The sequence below is a fragment of the Pelobates fuscus genome, chromosome 10, assembly GCF_036172605.1.
Source record: "Pelobates fuscus isolate aPelFus1 chromosome 10, aPelFus1.pri, whole genome shotgun sequence".
Lineage (NCBI taxonomy): Eukaryota > Metazoa > Chordata > Amphibia > Anura > Pelobatidae > Pelobates > Pelobates fuscus.
Genome location: NC_086326.1, coordinates 25168010 through 25187686, shown reverse-complemented (window position 1 = coordinate 25187686; position 19677 = coordinate 25168010). Strand labels below are relative to the sequence as shown.

The 19677-nt window shown below is 38.8% G+C and overlaps 1 protein-coding gene across 4 annotated transcripts in view; it reads left to right on the top strand.

Moving 5' to 3' along the window:
- Window positions 1-19677, top strand: part of EXOC6 (exocyst complex component 6) — a 198649-nt gene that overhangs the window by 102811 nt on the left and 76161 nt on the right. For 2 of the 4 annotated variants that reach the window (XM_063435124.1, XM_063435122.1), the window contains exons 15-19: window positions 1757-1866; window positions 4729-4840; window positions 6801-6935; window positions 8126-8305; window positions 15203-15232. In XM_063435124.1, the coding sequence (XP_063291194.1) occupies window positions 1757-1866; window positions 4729-4840; window positions 6801-6935; window positions 8126-8305; window positions 15203-15232 (567 nt within the window). The remainder of the gene's footprint in view (window positions 1-1756; window positions 1867-4728; window positions 4841-6800; window positions 6936-8125; window positions 8306-15202; window positions 15233-19677) is intronic. The other 2 variants (XM_063435125.1, XM_063435123.1) reach the window with 1 other exon arrangement.

Sequence of the window (19677 nt, the reverse complement as noted above, 5' to 3'; positions counted from 1 at the left end):
AGTTAAACTATAACTACCATAATCCTTTACTGAAAGGGGATTATAGGAGTTAAGTTCACAAAGGGCCGACTCTAGATCCTCTGCTGATCACATGTACACATGCATTTACTTTCCAAACCTGAATGGTCACCCTTCCTCTGTTTGTCTCATTATTTCTGTCTTCCTCAACCCTCTACTTTTTCCCCCTTTTAAAAAAAAAAAAAAATAATAATAAAAATCTTCATCCTAAAGGCCCTTTCTATCTGTAATGCATTTTGCCTTGGGTGGGGGGAAATGGTCCCTGGTAATCTAATTGATATTGTGCCGCATACAGTGTTACTCAACGTGCAGGACTGTCCTGAGAAACGGGACAAACAGTGACACAAGTACCCCATTTGCAACAGCTACAGGGCAACTATCTGGGCCACTTCCCTTACTGCCCGTAAACTTGTTCACGTTTCACTTCCTTCTGGCCAGTTTTGGATTCACAGTAGTGCAAATAAACAACATAGAGAAAGACTGGGCTCAAATGGGATACATTCTCAGGCAGATTGATTGTGGGATAAAATTGTAAAGTACAATGTCTTTGCTGTCAATCCAATACACATCACAAGCAGTGCAGTATAAACAGTAACAAAAGTGATGAAGAGATTGTACGAACAAATACAACGTGCAAATCCCTTGGCAGCGCTTCTTCATGACGTCATCGCTTCACAATACAAAATTCTGATATTACAAATATAAAGTGCAAAACACATGCAAAAATAATATGTAATATATATACTGTATATTAAACATGTGATGAGAAATAAAGTTAAAGACGTATATTTCACAAATTCGCACATATTTCTTGCCATAAAAGTTTGCAACGTGTGGATAAGTATAATATTGTTTGGCACAGGTGAATGGCATCCTTACAATAGTGGGTGTAGGATCACATTGTCTACACTCGCCTTATTAGATCTACTAAACCAGTTGTAGAATAGACCTTTTAAATGTCAGATGATGAGTAAGCACATGACTGTAATTAAAGTTAAGTCTGTGGGGGTTTTGGGTCATTTACCACTGGAGAAACTATAATTTTCAGGGGGAAAAAACTGTCCTTTTTCTTATTGTGTCATTTGGTCATTGTAAAAAAGTTAATGGGACTTAGGTGTTGATGTTATCAATAGGGCTAAGGGTTAAGACCTATTATCTAGTCCTTATGGAAATGTAGGTCTTTGTATCATGTAATTAGTTGCACAGTGGACAAAAAGAGGAAGGAAAAGTGTATGGGACTTGCGTCATAAAGTATTATGATGGACTCTGCCATTTAACACTTCCAGGGTCATCATAGTGTTTGTAAAATGCCAAAATGACATTAATTGCGATACCAGGGATACTGTGTTTTCTAGTAAACTTGACATCATCCCGATATTTTAGAGTGCATGAATGAAGAAATAAAAACTGTGAAAGATCTGCATAATTGCAGTTTTCAAGGGTTTCTTGAACAGGTGCCTATTTAGAGATTTGCTGCTTTGTCCTCATTTCATAGACCAGCTATGCATGTATCCGTTTTCAAAATAAATGCTCGACTCTAATTGCTAACTAAAATCCAAGTTTTGGTGTTAATGTCTGTGAAATTGGTTCAGTTCTTTTAACAGTGTATCAAGTGCTTTGCAACACCTTGAGAATAAAACTGTGCATAAAAAAAATACGAAAAGATTTAAAAAATTCTTATTCTAGATAAAATCCGTTGCGGAGAAATAACCGATGCCCATTTTTCTTTCTTCCTCAGCATCCATACCCAAAGAAACTTCCGATGTCTCATTCCGTTCCTCAGATTTACACGCAGGTCAAAGAATTCATTTACGCAAGTCTTAAATTTTCGGAATCACTTCATCGAAGGTAAACTACGAAAACTCATTAACTGCGTGTACGCCAATGATTTTGGCTCTGAAACAGTGTGCTTATAATGCTAGAAATACATTGATTGAGAAAAAGCTAGACCTCATCTATACTGAATGGATATCATTTTGTGTTGCTTAAAGAGACACTTGATGCTGGCATTACAGGTCGCATCACATTATATCTTAATTTGTATCTGGTTCTATGTCTTTATCACAATGAAATTGAATCGAATACGGTTCTTATTCGTTATTATTCTTATTATTCTTTATTAATATGGCAAAGCTGAACTGTCACTAAAAATAAAAACCTTTACTTTGGCGATACAGCAGGTTTTGTAATCGCCAAGTAACTAGAGATTAGAATAAATCTCCTGATTGGGGTTGTGTTTTAACATTTTTTTAAATCTGTTAAGAACTTGCTACAAATCATTCTACTTGGGGTTTAGTTCAGGCCAGGTAACACCCATTTAAACATTTAATTCTAGAATAATTTCATCCTTATGTCATCTAAATACCTTGTTCATCATTATCTTACCATCCACATAGCTGTATGTTCTTTAATGTTAGATTAACTTTATCATTACCTATCTAATTTTACGTTATCATTAACATCTTCCTTATTTATTTATTTTTTGTATTCACTTTAAATGTATGTGCCAACACACCACTTTTAACCCAATTTTTGTTTTTATAATGTATTTAGTGTTTATTAAAACCTTAAAAATTGGGAACATATTTTCCTTAGTACGTGTTGCTTTTCAGCTTATATGACTATATCCTAAAATAGCTTGAAGTTTGCAATGCGTGTCTGTTATCATAACTTATAACTACACAAAACCAGAATAAGAGACAAATAATAAACATATGGAACACTTTTCACTACAGGCAAAATAAAGACCTTTTTCGTAAAGATTTACAAAGGTTGTATAAGCAATTGTTTAGCGTGTTCAAGCTACCATTTTCGGACTAGATTAACCCATTCTTTTAGGGTAAGCCTTTTATTTTCCATGTGTGTTTTTCTTTTTACCTGGCCTGTTTAAAAAAAGATAGAATGACGTTTGGGAGCTCAGCATGAAAACAGCAGAGCTAGAAGCCACAGCACAGTTTATCTGCTAATTCCTATCTGTTAATGAATGTAAATGACTGTACATTCACACATCCTTAATTGATTCACAGTACAATTTACACATACTAACGAGTAACCTTTTGACCCAATCAGTAAATATTTATTCACAAAGCACATGTAAAAACTACCTGCTAACTACCTTGTCAAAAGCACACAAACAATTGTAGTAGTATTCTAATGCTAAGCAAGGAAAAAAAAGATGTGCTAATGTGTTTATAAAGTGTTCTGTATAAACTATTACACTAATTATGGGACCGGCACAACTGCCAAACGTTACACTTGTTTTACATTGTTTGTTTTCAGGGCACGTGCGATCCCATTGCTTAAAAATAAGCACGCACACTAAATTCGAATTTTAAACAAGATTACCTTTTTACCCCATGACTGGTTTTATATACCCATCCGAATGCAGACATGATTTTCAAGAGTATTGCGGAACGGAACAATACCTTTTGTTTGGGTTAACAATATATATTAAAAGTCACATTTTGTTTAGAAACACCAAATAGTACCAAATGCTAAGATTTTTGTGCATGGGGTTTTACTTCATTTTCATACATACGGCTTATGGAATAGTAAATTGTGTTAGTTGTCACCACAGTGAGGCGAGGATTTCATGAGTCACATTACATGGCTGGAATTCTGCGCCCTTGTACAAACTGTACTCTTATTACGTTTATCAAGTGGAACGTCTTATTGTGTTTGTGAAAAACTGTTAGTCTTATCGTGTGTGCATCTTGCCTGTCAGTTGCTCTGTGTGACTTTTCAGGAGAGACCAGGTCAAGTTGCAGTTAAGATTATGTCAACATGATCCAATTAAGACAAGGAGGGTTAGCACTGCGGATTAATTTGCAATATTTGCAAATACTTCCTAAAATGTGACACTAAGTTAATGGAATTCTCTCTCTCCCCACTAAATCTACACCAATATCTGCAAACCCATTTGTGACTCAGTTCCTTGTCAGAGGTTTACCACTGTCCTCGCATTTTAAAGTTGCCAGTTTGTGGGTCCTCATCATCATCTCCCCAAAAATTAATGAGTGGTGGTTAAACAGCTGAGGTTCTACATTTGCCAAGTTTAAATCTAGAAGAGTATTAGCTAACCCGAGGCACTTCACTTAACTATCTGATAATCATGGCATTGTAGTCCACAGTAGCTGAAGTGCCAAAAGCTAGCCATTACTGGTCACGATGAAGTAAGAGATAAAATCATATGTTATCATAAACGTAGCTTTTTGCTTATTTCATGTGTTGGCAGCTTTTTAGATGCCATGTGGTCTTCACCGTGTCTGCTGAGTGGTACTTATTCTTCCGACTCCATTACGAAGTGTTGAATAGCAAGGACAAGTCAGAAAATGCTGAGTGGCTCTATACCCATGATGAGATGTCTGTTGTGTTATTGGGTTGGGTACATTGTATATTTTGTGGTCCTTGATCCTTGGTGTACTCTGACTATTGTTCCGCAGTCTGTCCTGAAAGAAAAACATATGTGAGAGTGTGTTGTTTGTCACCATTTAATATTTAGTGTATTTGCTTAATAAAAATAAAATTTTAAAATCCTATAACAAACTACTAATTGCCTGAATACCCAAATGCAAATACCTTCATAGTGAGGGGACCTAACAAGGACATTATTTAATTATTTTAGTTCAGCTCTTTATACGCGTGTTAAGATCTGTGTTTTTATTAAATGTTGGTACAACTTAATACAGGATCGTATTTATGTCTTTACAGTTCTACAGAAATAGATGATATGCTTAGAAAAGCTACCAACTTACTCCTCACTAGAACATTAAGCAGTGGTTTGCAAAACCTCATAAGGAAACCTCATATAGGATTAACAGAAGTAAGTTGTTTAATTTTATTGTGTCCTTTTAGTTATTATTGTGCAATAACTACAACAAAAGTTAAAGAAACGCACATGTCAGTTGTTTAGCAAACAGTAGATAAAGTTAAAACGTATTATATACCGGTATGTCTGACCTTTCCCTTTATTATCAGTCATGGTTTCTGCCCTACTCGATCCCTCATGTTCTTTCTCTGTCCTCCGTCCTCATCCCTTACCTTCTTTCTCTGTCCTCCATCCTGATCCCTCACCTTCTTTCTCGGTCCTCCATCCTAATCACTCACCTTCTTTCTAGGTCCTCCGTCCTGACCCCTCACCTTCTTTCTAGGTCCTCCGTCCTGACCCCTCACCTTCTTTCTCGGTCCTCCATCCTGATCCCTCACCTTCTTTCTCGGTCCTCCATCCTGATCCCTCACCTTCTTTCTCGGTCCTCCATCCTGATCCCTCACCTTCTTTCTCAGTCCTCCGTCCTGATCCCTCACCTTCTTTCTCGGTCCTCCGTCCTGATCCCTCACCTTCTTTCTCGGTCCTCCGTCCTGATCCCTCACCTTCTTTCTCGGTCCTCCGTCCTGATCCCTCACCTTCTTTCTCGGTCCTCCGTCCTGATCCCTCACCTTCTTTCTCGGTCCTCCGTCCTGATCCCTCACCTTCTTTCTCGGTCCTCCGTCCTGATCCCTCACCTTCTTTCTCGGTCCTCCGTCCTGATCCCTCACCTTCTTTCTTGGTCCTCCGTCCTGATCCCTCACCTTCTTTCTCAGTCCTCCGTCCTGATCCCTCACCTTCTTTCACTAGCCCCTTTTTTCTGTCCTCCATCTTCATCTCTGTCCTTCTCACTCTACTTTCTCTTAAACCTTACTACGCCGACATTTCCCTCCTGCTTCAAGACAATGCCCTTTTCCATTACAGTCCTACACCTTTTTATTAGATCTTTCAATCCATCTTAAAAAAAAAATAGATAATCGCGTTACATTCATATAATTAAACAAAACTCAAGTTTTATGTTCTAATTGCATGTGACCCAAAAGACCCTGTGATAATGTGCTAATGTACCATAACCGTGTGTAATGTTATGATAACACCGCAGTTCCGCATACAACCAGAGAGGGTCGTAGAGCTTCACTATGGGTAGAGTAGGACATTATTCTCGCTCTGCTGATTTCTTTCCCACATCTTGTTCACCATTCCACATTTTGTATATCCTCCAACATTTCCTTCCACGTTAGCTGTAACTTTCATTGTTAATATGGATGAGAATAAGAGCCACCGGAATTGCTATTAAGTAATAATACATCATTGTGTGGAGGTGGGTCACTCGAGTTGCTTTAAATATACCTATTGCACTTAGTTGTAGATACATCATTAATCTTGTCCATCATACAGTCATCTAAATTCATTTTTAATTACGGTACAAACTTCGAAATAAATATTATAAAATGATGTACAAAATCATAGTTAAAAGGACACATGTGCTAAACAAATAGATACCTACCTGGGGATATTTACAGTTTTTCCCAACTATAGATGACCACCCTACCGTTGTATGTGTCTTAAGTGCCCATCCCCTTACTCCAACGTTAATAGTCATAATACTATATTAGATAATCGCATGATGTCGTTTTATGTTGAGAGTGTTCTTGTTTTTGGGTTAATCCAGAATAAGGGACTGCTTTGTACATTCCATGCTCTTACTGAGCAAATTGTTGGTTATTTGAAAATATAGTCTAGTAGCCTTTCAGAATTTTCTTTTGAACTTTGCACACAGCATTTTATCATCCAGTCGAGGAAGTTTGGTGAGCTATATGGCAGTGGAAGTGTATGATTAACATCAGCAGTATCCTGTAATACACTAATTGCCATGCATTGATATAGTGCCTTAAAGAACAATACACTAAAAAAAAAATCAGGTGAAACTGGGTAATTCAGGCTTATTACCGGATGTTTCTTTTTTTTTGCTTTGTAGCTTGTGCAAATCATTATCAACACCACACACCTGGAGCAGGCCTGTAAATACCTGGAGGATTTTATTACAAATATCACAAATATTTCGCCCGAAACCGTACACACGGCAAGACTTTATGGGCTTTCCACCTTCAAGGTACGTTTATGGTTATCAGCTTAAAGGTAATTTAAAGTTGGACTGTCATAAATAAACAGCGGGAAGGAAAAAATAGTGCAATAAAACAAACACATATACACACACACGTCTCCCTGTTTTTTTTTTTAATAGGCAGACCATGTTTTCGATTCTTGTATTACACAAGTGTGATGTCACACCATGCACTAAAAATCATATTGCAAAGTGCCATAGTGGCTTTCAGCGTCCACCAATGTTTGGGTGCTTTGGTTTGGGTGCTTTTCTGGATGGAAGCCATAAATTACAGGAGAGAGACAGAATTAAGTGTGGTAGCTCCTTGTCGCCCTGTTGTTCATTCTCTCTGTGAATGAGACTCCTAGCAATCTCAGGCAGGCTGGAGAAAAATATCTAAAATTCAAGTTGTTCAATAAATATAGACAAATATAGTGTGTTAGGGGGGGAACACAACTTCTGTTCTTACGGTTTGTGATGTGTCCAGAATCCTTTGTGGCATTATTTTCCCACAACAAATGCACAGGTACACACATTCTAAATAGTGAAGTCTTTCATTTATATTTTTATGTTGTTGGGAAATGGATCAAATTGCTACACAACACTTTTTATTTATTTATTTATTTATTTATGCTGCTGATAGATCGGTTTGTTAAACTGTTGGGAAATCTCCCTCTTAATCTAGTCTAAAGAATTGAAAAGGGAGGAAGGATCTCAATAAATCTTTTCATTTTAAAATTCTCATATTCCCCAAAATTTTTTTAAAAAGGGAACCAAGAGATACTGCAGTACTATTATTATTTTGCGTTTAGTGAAATGTGTAATATGTTATGGCTTTTCCTAACTTTCATTTGACCTGCAAGAAAATTAGCATGCCAAGATAATGCTGGCCTACCTGTAGGACATTTGTTGGTGATTAACAAGCTTTTAAAGATGATGTATGACATGGTACCTAATTTGGGCGTTGTGCCAGAGCTGGCATCCCTGTGTGACTGAGTTACTACTGCATCTCTGACACTTTGATAAATTGCTCTCAGAGTATCCCTAATGAGCTGTAGCATTGAAGATCGAAATTTAAAAGCAACTTTCTTTTCCTAATGTTAGGAAGAGTGCAGGAGTTTAGCATTTAGATCCAGTTTAATTTATTTTGCTTGACCTGCGCTAATACGTCGTGTTTTTTTTTGTTTGTTTTTTTTAAGGACGCAAGGCATGCCGCAGAAGAGGAAATCTACACCAAGCTCAACCAAAAAATTGATGAATTCATACAGCTTGCAGACTATGACTGGACTATGTCGGAGCCTGATGGGAGGGCTAGCGGATACCTAATGGATCTGGTTAATTTTTTACGAAGCACATTTCAAGTATTTACTAATTTGCCTGTAAGTTGACAGAATTCTGTACAATTTTATGTCGTGAAAATTGTCTCATTTACCATATATATTTGCATAAATTGTTTAAAGTGCTAAAAGAAGGGAAATTTCCATGGAAACCAGTGTAAGCGTCAGGCACGTTCTATGAGTGACTCTTCCTCTTTACATCTTTGCATGACTTTTGAGAACAAAACACTTTGATTAGGTCTCCCAAGTTTATATTAGAATCATTTTCTAAAATAGCACATAAATCCTCATCATTAAATAGTATGGCTTATAAAACAAATAGTACCACCAAACTGTAAAAAGAAATATTTCTGTAAAAATAATTTCATAATGTAGAAATGTTTTATAGGAAAACTAATAATTTCATGATTGTATGTTTTAATGATTTCAGACATGGTGCAGCATGACAGAGTATAACGAAACAATTATCACAATGTCTTTTTTTTTTTTTTTTTTTTCAGGAAGATTGCACATACATTAATAACTACGGCCTCAATTTAATATTGTTGGATAAGCTTTAGGAATGTTTTAATATGTTTAATAAAATTTTATAATTTTAAAAGTTTATCCAAACAATATTATTATTATTATTAAAATACTTAAAAAAAAATATATATATATATATATATAAAATATAGAAAATGTTTATGAATATTACGTAGAATATCAATCTTAGAAAATTAATATTTTTTCATACTATCAAATCATTTTAAAAGCTTATCCTAAAATATTAAATACTTTAGAAAATGTATTAAATAGTATTAAATCAAGGCCTATATTAGAAATAAAACAATGTCATTATGCCGTGATTTGTCTTGTAGTGTCAAAACATAGCATCATCACATTGTTATAAGCATGAAAAAAACAACAACAACAACAAAAACCTGATCGCCTTAACATAGTGTGATGTGGCTTATAGTATAAAGAACTGTGGTCATCACATTGTAATGTGTCTTATAATTATGAGTGATAGTGTAGTGATCATATTGCACATCTTATGGCAATAAGCCATTCATTTCTGATCGAAGATGGGTTACAATATTTAGTGATCTTCGTTCTTTCTATCACCGTGTAATGCCTTATAGCGAAAATAAAACTCTAGTGATATACTTTGTAGCAGAACAAATGTACACGATAGTCATTGTTCACAAACGTGAATTTTTGTGAATTTAAAATGAATCCACACTTTAGTAAATATCCTTATATTGCGATATCATAGTGCAATATATATATATTACAGGAGAAAGGTCAGATATCATCCATCTTATTGTAATATGGCTTACAAGGGAAGAACAGATGACATCGCAATAGTGCAATATGTATTATAGTAGAAATAGCCTCCGCCATAGTTATTTTTTTATATATTTTAGAAAAGCAAAAATTAACATCATCTGCTGTTAATTAGAAGGAGCAGATATGATTATAAGGGGATAGTTAAAAACTCCCAGGACCTTTTACCAGCCACCTGTTATATTGTTGCACGTCAAGGGTTTGTGGGGGTTGTAGCAAAAAAGAACTAATAACATAACTGCAAACATTTCAGATGTCCACATTTTGGAGTAAAGTGTGCCCAGGTGCGGGACTGTTAAGCGAAATTTTAGGGGACTTACTAGCTACAATTCATGCAACTAAACTGTAATTTAGAACAAGAACAGTGTATCTTATTTACACAGACTGATTTCTAAGCACATTTATTGTAGTTTGAAGACACATTACTGTGAGTATTAATGCTCAGGCACACCAATAATGCTGAGCTTCTAGAAAAGAAGGATAGAAAATGTATTAAATACATTTAAAGGGACACTTAATGAAGCAGTTTTGGTGTATAGAACATGCCCCTGCAGCCTCACTGCTCAATCCTCTGCCATTTAGGAGTTAAATCCCTTTGTTTATGAATCCTAGTCACACCTCCCTGCATGTGACTTGCACAGCCTTCCATAAACACTTCCTGTAAAGAGAGCCCTATTTAGGCTTTCTTTATTGCAAGTTCTGTTTAATTAAGATTTTCTCATCCCCTGCTATGTTAATAGCTTGCTAGACCCTGCAAGAGCCTCCTGTATGTGATTAAAGTTCAATTTAGAGATTGAGATACAATTATTTAAGGTAAATTACATCTGTTTGAAAGTGAAACCAGTTTTTTTTTTCATGCAGGCTCTTTCAATCATAGCCAGGGGAGGTGTGGCTAGGGCTGCATAAACAGAAACAAAGTGCTTTAACTCCTAAATGACAGTGAATTGAACTGTGAAATTGCAGGGGAATGATCTATACTAAAACTGCTTTATGTAGCGAAAAGTAATTTAGGTGACTATAGTGTTCCTTTAATACATAGATTGGGATAGAACAGATGGATTTGGTCCCAAAATATAAGGACTGTCCTTCCTAAATAGGGACACTTGGCAGGTATGCAATAACATCATAATGTAGCACTGTATGACTTACTCATACAAAAACAATACTATAGATCCAGCCACAGAGTGATTGACATGGCATAGAATATATTTTAGTGAGGCAGACATGCTTAGATGCAGAGCTGCAATGTGCTGGTGTTTATGTATATTACATGCTTTGCATTAAACAAACCTTCCAACCACTGCATGAATTTGATATAATCTCTTGCGTTGTGCATTATGACACTTTGGCTCTCGATGCAGTAAGGGCTCTAGTATGCTGTACAAGATCTGGTTAGAGCTGCTGGTATTTTTCACTTAGATGACATTAGGTAACACGATAAATTCTACTCTCTGGTTAACATGATCTGGGCACTAGGTAAATATTTTTTTTCATATTTTTATATATTTATCTTGAGCATCCATTCAATGTTTATCAGCAAAAACATCTGACATTTCTAGGGATACAGATATTTTCTTTCTCAAAGGCCTTCTGACAATACAGCAGGTTTGCAATAGATAAGCTACTAGGTGTCTTGTTCTTAAAATACACGTAACAAATGATGTCAGAAATGTACTTCTATAGAGGGTCACTGCTTGGTGTACTTCTATAGAGGGTCACTGCTTGGTGTACTTCTATAGAGGGTCACTGCTTGGTGAATAATCCCTTGAGTGCTACCAATATGGAATAATGAGTAGCAAAGCCTTATTTTAAATAATTGTTAAACACGTAGTCATATTTTTTAAATGTAGGGTCGTTCCATATACTGTGTGTGCCAAGACGTTTTGATGTTTTTTTCAGAATATTAGATGATAAATCATATATATTTCTTTCTCCTATCAGCGGCTGTTGTTCCCAACTGGCATATTCTTGTTTATTGTTCAGTTGTACGTAGCTTTTTAATATAATAGCACCATACATGTTCCTTACAGTGGCAGGTGGTGCAAGGAGCCCCCTGCAAGGCCCACTTGGCTCTGAAAGGGTTAAAGATTGTCCTGGCAGAACTCACCAAAGGCACGATGCCACTATGGCATATGGGTGTGGGCGAATTCAGCCGGAACATATCAAAGCACTCGACGAACAGCATTGATATGTAGAAATTAGAACCGTTTGGCAGAATTAATCGTAGGTTCGGAGGAGACTGTGGGTGGCTGAGTTATAAGAAGAGTGAACATGCCCACATTTTTCAAGGTCTGCCTTGGATGAGGCAGATAAAGAAATTTGTGCTACAGAGCTGGTGTTGGCATGAAAGTGCTGGAACACATCTAGCCAATCAAAGGAGTTCTGCATCATGGAAGCTGAAAAAAATGCTAGCCATTGCCAGACTGACACTGTATCTTGCTTTCAGATAGATCTTTAATGTATAGGACCACTTGACATATAGAATCTTAAGCCCGAATGTCAAACAGCAAGCCATGCCTTTATCACAATGTAGTCCCTAAGTACCCAGTGACAGCATGGAAACTGCCAATTTAACATGGGTACTGATGTTCTGTACTGCTGTTTTAAATGAATATGAAATAACAAATTTGGATTATTAGAGATCCTACATCAAAATTTAATGATTGACCTATTCCTGTCACGATTACTGTGTGACCCAACACGCGAAACTATATTAACACAAACAACTTATACCGGACCTTAAAATGGCCGGACTTAACGTAAAAGAGAATAGTCAAATAACAAGCCATGGTCGGGGATACAGAAGGGCACAATACGTATAAACTAGCCAAGGGTCAGGATACCAGAAGTAGGGAAAGTCAAAAACCAGAAAATATACCAAAAACTTGCTCTCTGACAACCAACAAGTTGAAACCACGACAGGGCACTGAGAAAAGGCATTACAGAGTTTAAATATGCCTCTCAGTGCTGTGCTTGGTTAGTACATGGCCTTTAAGCCCAAAAAGTGCGTGTGCGTCGATATCGTGATGTTTAATGTGGGCCGTGTGCCCTTTAACAGTAAGAACGGGACCGCAGCGGCTGGCGTCCTTTAGAACACTGCACCAGCTGGGACCCGTTTTCTGGGAGGATTGGGCGGCACTCCACCGCAATCCTGGTAAGCTAAACTTTCCTTTTTCGGCGCGACCGCCCTGCTCATGTGTGGCCGTGCCGATCAAGGATTGACTTTAATCTAAAGTGTCCGCGCGGCCGCACTGACCCGGCGCGGTGGCGTCGATAAAAACGCCCTGCGCCTTGACAATTACATCATTATTCTCTAAGGGATTTATTAAACAGAATCCAACTAGACTCTTTTTTAAAAAATGTCATGGTGGTATCTAATCTACAAGTCTTTGGTCAGGCAGCGATGACATCAGGGACTTCTAACTCTGGCCTGCTAACTGTTGTTGGACTCCAGTTCTCATCATTCTCTGCCAGCCCTTATGGAAACTGTAGTTTAGCAAGAGCTGAGAAGCTAAGTTTTTTTTTTTTATTATATATATCTACTCTGTTACCAGTCATCTGTCTTAAATCTCCATCAATATTGTGTTTGTCTTATGACATTAATAAAAGCTTTTGATAGTTTTCCATAGCACAACCAGAGCTTACAGAATACAAACCGATGTATTGAGATTAAAAATATCTATCCAGATCTTGTTAATAAATACCATATTGCTGTTTTAATGTCCGTTTACAGCGACATGGCACTGTGTCACAAACTAGCGAATTCATTTTTTGTTATTGTCTTGAGGACTAAACAGTATGTTGCAGGGATTTGACAACTGACTTACACAATTTAGCCCAAGGAGCCAAGTTAAGTGAGGTTTTCCCATTTCATACAAATCACAGTTTAGTGGAGAATCTGCTTAGTTTAAGGCTTTCTAAAAAGAGTCTTTCAATCTTTTTTCCTCTCCCTATTTGGCATAAATGTGAATATAGTTTAAACTGCTAGAATATCCCACAGCTTGTGTTCTTAAACTACAATTCACACAATCCTCAACCAGTAATCCTTTAATTCTGAGTGTCATATGGACAACGCCATCGAAATCTTTCTTAAATATTGCATAATGGCTGGAATGTTTGTCAGGGTGAGGCTAATGTGTATCATTTTGGTAAATTGTACAGGATTATATAATATTCTGCTGATATTAAGGTTTGTGTTTAACTCTGATATAGTGTGTAATTATCCCACCTCTTGATTTTTCACACATTATGCTTTTCTAATTAATGCCGACTGTACTTCAGACTTTGGGGTTTATTTATTAAGTAAAAATAAATGTAGTTTTAAGATTCTCGCCTAAAAGAAAGCATTTCTTAACAGAGCATCTCACCTGTCTGTAAGGATAACATATTATCGACATATCGCATTGCTAAACGTTGCATACCGGTAGATAACATTTTATTCCTTCCAGTTCTTAGCCATTAAAAGAAAGAAAGAAAAAAAACCTGTATACAAGTTAAAAGATCAAAGTATAATTTACATTTTCCATACCAACTGGAAACAGCCTTTCCCATTTTTTGTTTATGACCGGCCTACGTTTTTCTTTGTTTTCCTGAAACTGAATGTAAATCTGGAAAAACAAATATCTTGACGGATTAAACGCAACATTCACTATGTAATAGTACTTAATGGATTATATAGTAAATACGTGCAGTACTCCCTGATGACAGACATAATTTATGCACAGAATTAACATTAGGCAGCTAGAGTTCTGAGCTCCCTATGTCATATGTGCTGGGGATGCAACTAGCCCCACCTCTATGCTCTATGCACTAGAGTAAAAAGACGTAATACTGGTAGGTTACTAAGATATGAACAACTGCTACACTATTTATAACTTCTGATATTAAAGGAGCACTATATTGCCAGGAAAATAAACTCGTCCCCCCCACCCTCATGGCCCCCCTCCTGCTGGGCTGAGGGGGTTAAAACCCCTTCAACCACTTACCTTTCTCCATCGCCGGGCTCCGTCGGCACTGGGGAACTCTCCTCCTCCTGCCGACGTCAGCGCCGAATGCGCATGCGCAGCAAGAGCCGTGCTGGCATTCAAACAGCCCATAGGAAAGCATTACTCAGTGCTTTCCTATGGATGTCAGCGTCTTCTCACGGAAGCGCCTCTAGCGGCTGTCGGTGAGACAGCCACTAGAGGCTGGATTAACCCTCAGTGAAACATAGCAGTTTCTCTGAAACTGCCATGTTTTCAGCTTCAGGGTTAAAACTAGGGGGACCTGGCACCCAGACCACTTCATTGAGCTGAAGTGGTCTGGGTGCCTATAGTGGTCCTTTAACATATAGACAGTTTATCATGCTCTGGTTTATTAATGCAACATTTTGTTTTTGAATTAACAGAGGCACATTGTTCCATCTGTAATTCGATTTATATTTAAACGTTTAAAAATTCCAAATAAGCAATAGAACCTGATAAATAAACCCTCTTGATCTACTAGCTATTATTAACACCAATGTAACCCTGCTTATTGCTATACTTTTCCTGCTTACAGCTTCTAATATTTCTTTGCTGTTTACCTTTCCACCTTTTTGTGTTTTGATTCCCGTACTGGTTACCCCTTCAGAATAACAGCAATGATCATGGAGCCATGTCGGTGAGTAGATGGGGGATTTACTTGTAATGGGCAGGTACTATTAGGGGTTTGTCTCGATGCATACAAACAATATGTCACATGAGTGCAGACATGATTGATTCATTCTCTGCTTCCACAAAGTGTCTCGAGCTTTTCATTAAAGTGAACTCGACTTGAATTTATAGGCTAAATAGTTCCGCTAAAAGCAAAGCTAACATTGAGAATTAGTCTGAAATTCACTTTGAATCCCCGTCAATGTTCAGAAACACCATGGTTATCAATCGCTAAAACAGCTTTTTATTTCTAATTTACGGACTGTAAATGTGATGATTATATATTATTAGCAATTTACATTGGATATTATAATATAAAATGTATCCTGATTAGTCATAAATGTGTGACAATATCATATTCGTGCAAATGTTTAAGTGCAAACAAATGCCACAAATGTTTATCTCCACCTAGGGCAAAGTATTATAAGTTGGAGTAGTAGTAATTCAGCAGCTGACCTTCACAGTCATACACAAAAATGTGCACCACAAAACCTCTGAAAAAAAAAAAATCTATATATATATATATATTTTATTAATATAATATATTGAGAATGTATGTATAACTCCCCCCCCCCCCCCCCCCCCACACACACATTCCACAGTTGATTTTAATAGAGGTGCATTCTAAATATATTTAGATTTATGGTAATGAAAAATAAACAGAATATGTAAGCAGGAGTGTTGAAGTTGTTTCCCATTTCACACCTGTATCTAGAAACCAGTGTTCTACTATGTGGAAAAAAAGTTGTCAATTTAAAATGCATTAATCTAGCTTGGACTCGGTACAGGCTGCAAAAAAGGCCATTTCTTCACTTATTCAAACAATTGCCCATCGAGTTAGTTACAGTCCCACAGCTGCACCTCTAGGCAGGTATGTACTCCGGTCCTTTTTTCAACCACAACTGGCAGCAGGAGTATCGATAACCATTACGGTATCCTTTTGGGTATTCTTTGCCAAGATAAAAGCACAATCGTAGTGCCTAGAAGGTGCAGAACAAGTGTAGACCTGTGAGAGAATAGGAATTTCTGAATTAATGGGATGGTATGAAAGATATTGAAGGTACAGTGCTATCCTTCCAGAGAGCATTTGTACTCGCCAGCCCCAAGTCCCCAGTGAAATGCATTAATCCTGCATTGTTAGGTCTAATCACTTTGCATGCACTGCAGTTCCTTTCAATTCACTGTTTGCACTATGCTGTTGCATTTCATTGCACATCCTATCATTCGATAATTCTAACACCTTATCATAATATGTTGGATGCTTTGCTATAAATGTGCACTGTACTGTACAAAATAAAATACAGTTGTACATCCACATCGTTGGTTGCCTGTGGTCAGTGACTGACTTCTTGGCATATTTGTCATCTGTGCACTCCAATTTGGACCCTTTGAATTTAATTATACGTTGGCTTTCATCTTCTCTGAGATCTCTGACCTGGCTTTTTTTTTTCCTTATCTTATTTGTATGGGTTTTTCTTTTTAATTGAGTAGTTCAGTTGGATACAAACCAGATACAAATTAGCATTTATGCTGTACTCCAACAAGTCTCTTTTGTAAAAGTATAAATGGAGATAAGAAAATGATCAGGACATCCTAAGATAAAGGGATATTCCATGCGAGGGGAAATCACATAAAGAAAACTGGTAGTCCAACATCACCAGTGGAAACATTAGCTTTAGCATCACAATAAGATAAAGGATTATCTTGACATTATACAGTCAGGGTTATGTACAAAAGTGGGAATTCAATGGGAAAAATGTTCTAGGTCCATTATACTTTTAGTTCTGCTACTTTAATTTGAAATTCACTTTGAATTCTCAGTTTAGTCACTTAGATGGATATGGTAGCACCTAGGGGTCCTTGATGGCTATATTTGCAAAACATTTGGGAAGCTGAATACTACAGTGGCTTCCTTACCGCAATGACTCATATATACTTACATCGTGTGTGTGTAGTACTCTGGATGCACAATGGAATGCTACTCTAACGTGTGATGCAGTTGCCATGTGGACATATGCTTACAATGTCACAGTGTACCTAAACATTGCTGATCACTACATTCATTTATAGACCCTGTCTTATTATTTTCTGTAGATATTTCTAGCAGCATAGTGCACTAAGGAATCAAGTGAGCGTTGTCTCAATCTGGCTCCGTGCACATAACAGTAACCAGTTTACTTTATTGACCTGTACAGTCCTTAGATCCAACAAAGCGACTCAGGGAGAGGTGGAACAGGAGGTTTATATATTTAAAAACATAAAAAAAAAAAAAAACACAAATCAGCATGTCAGCATGGCCAAAATTCTCAAAGGACTGCTTCTAGAACTTTGTTAAAACAATATTTTTCAAGCCGATTTGGAGGCTAAAGAGTCCTACCTGTTTACTTCCCAACATTGATGGGTATGATATTGGAATGAGACCAGGTTGAGGGGAGATGGAAAGGAGGGTGTCACGTGGTCCACGTTTGCAGAGCCTAGCTGAAATGCTCTTACAAGGACAGCAACTTTCTGAAGTGAGTGGGTTAGATTGTCTAGCGGCGATATGAATTATGATTTTTGTTGGTTCTTGGACAAGGGTCCTAAATTGGGGCTGTCATGCCAAGTGCAGTACATTTAGAAAGGTACGTGGGGGGCGTGGTTTGCAGCCGAGCGAGCTGGACGTGTCCGGGTAGAGCTCTGCTGCGACCGCGGTGCCAATAGCCTGTATTAGCGGAGACAGACCCCGAAAATTGCTACATTAGTTGGGGACACCGAGATGGACAAGAAAGCCCCACGAAGACAGACGAAAAAGGTAACGGAGGTCTTTGTACCTGAAATGTTCGCGGCCTCTCGCGCTGTGCGACCGAGCACACAAGATGGCGGACGTGAAGGCCCGGGTACACCCCGTTCGCCTTCGAGCCCAGCGGGCGGAGGGGCAGTGGGGTCTCCGGACTCCGATACCAGCCAGATTCTGACTAAGCTGGCTGAAGTGCGTAGCTATTTAGCCACGGAGATTGTCCGTACCACGACGGAAGTTAAGGCCGAGATTCAGGCTTTGGGGGTAAGGACGGCGGCTCTCGAACAGCGGGTGGAGTCTACAGTTGTGGCCCACAATGCAGCCGCGGCCCAAATTAATCACCTCACCTCCCAATTGTCGTTTGCTCACTCTGCTATAGATGATCTGGGGAATCGATCGCGGCGAAATAATGTCCGCCTACGGGGGTTGCCGGAACAGGCTGGGGAAGGAGCCCTCAGCGAGGTGGTCTTGGATATTTTTAAACCGCTTCTCCCCGATATTCCTGACTATCTCTGGCATATTGAAAGGGCGCATAGAGCGCTCCGTGCTAAGAGGGCGGACGATCGGCGCCCCAGAGATGTTATCATCAAGTTCCTATCATTCCAAACGAAAGAGGCCTTGATGCGATATGGCAGGGACCACCCGATTACTCACAATGGGGCAGACCTTGCTCTTTACCAGGACTTGACCCCTCAGACCCTGCAAAGACGGCGGGAATGGCGCCCTCTTACCGAACTGTTGCAGCACCACTCTATCAAGTATGCCTGGGGTCATCCATTTCGGCTGCTGGCCTTCAAAGACGGGCGTACGAAAGTCTTGTTTCCTGATGGCGATCCAGCGAAGTTCTTGAATGAGCTGGGGATCCGTCCCCCCGACGACTTCGTGATCCCGACGGTGCAGGCGGAGGTCCTTAGTGCCCTTCCCCGTGAATGGTATTCGGCAGAGGACTGAGGTGATGTGCTGTCTCGGTCTCTACTATCGGGCGGCTAGCGGATGTCCCGGATGGTAAGGCCCTGCGGGTGGGATATCTTGTTTGGGTGGGGGATGTTGGGCCCCTCATTGGGGGTTCTTTCTTTCCCCACCCCCCCCCCCCCCCTTTTTTTTTTTTTTTTGTTATGGGCGCTGGCATCCGAGACCTTCGATGCGGCCTTCTTGGGCCTATGGGGCGCATTTTCGCGGGTGGGTCCGCTGATGTTGGGGAGGGTTAGGGTTGATCGTTTGTCCCAATCCTGGCCTCGACTCCCTTTTTTGCCTCGTGGACATGGACTAATGCTTCCCCACTGTATGGTGAGCTTCACCGCTCTACTTCTGCATTTTCAGCTGAACATCAGTGGATTGTTAACAATTATGTATTGGGTACATGTTATGGCCGGGATCGGAAATCGGGATGGGGCGGTGGGCGGCGGGGGCTCGAGGTGGTTATCGTTTTTATGTGTTTTTATTCATCTATCCCGCACGTATACTTAGCTTGCTTTAACAGTGTTTTTTGTTTTTTTTGTTTTTGTGTGTTACTTAATTGATAGGCCGGATAGGCCCCCTCTTTGCCTTCGGACTCGACAAGCTCCGCCACCCGGTTATTATGGGGGTTTTTCCTTGCTGGGCTGATGGGGGCTGGGGTCATCTGTATATTGTTGTTA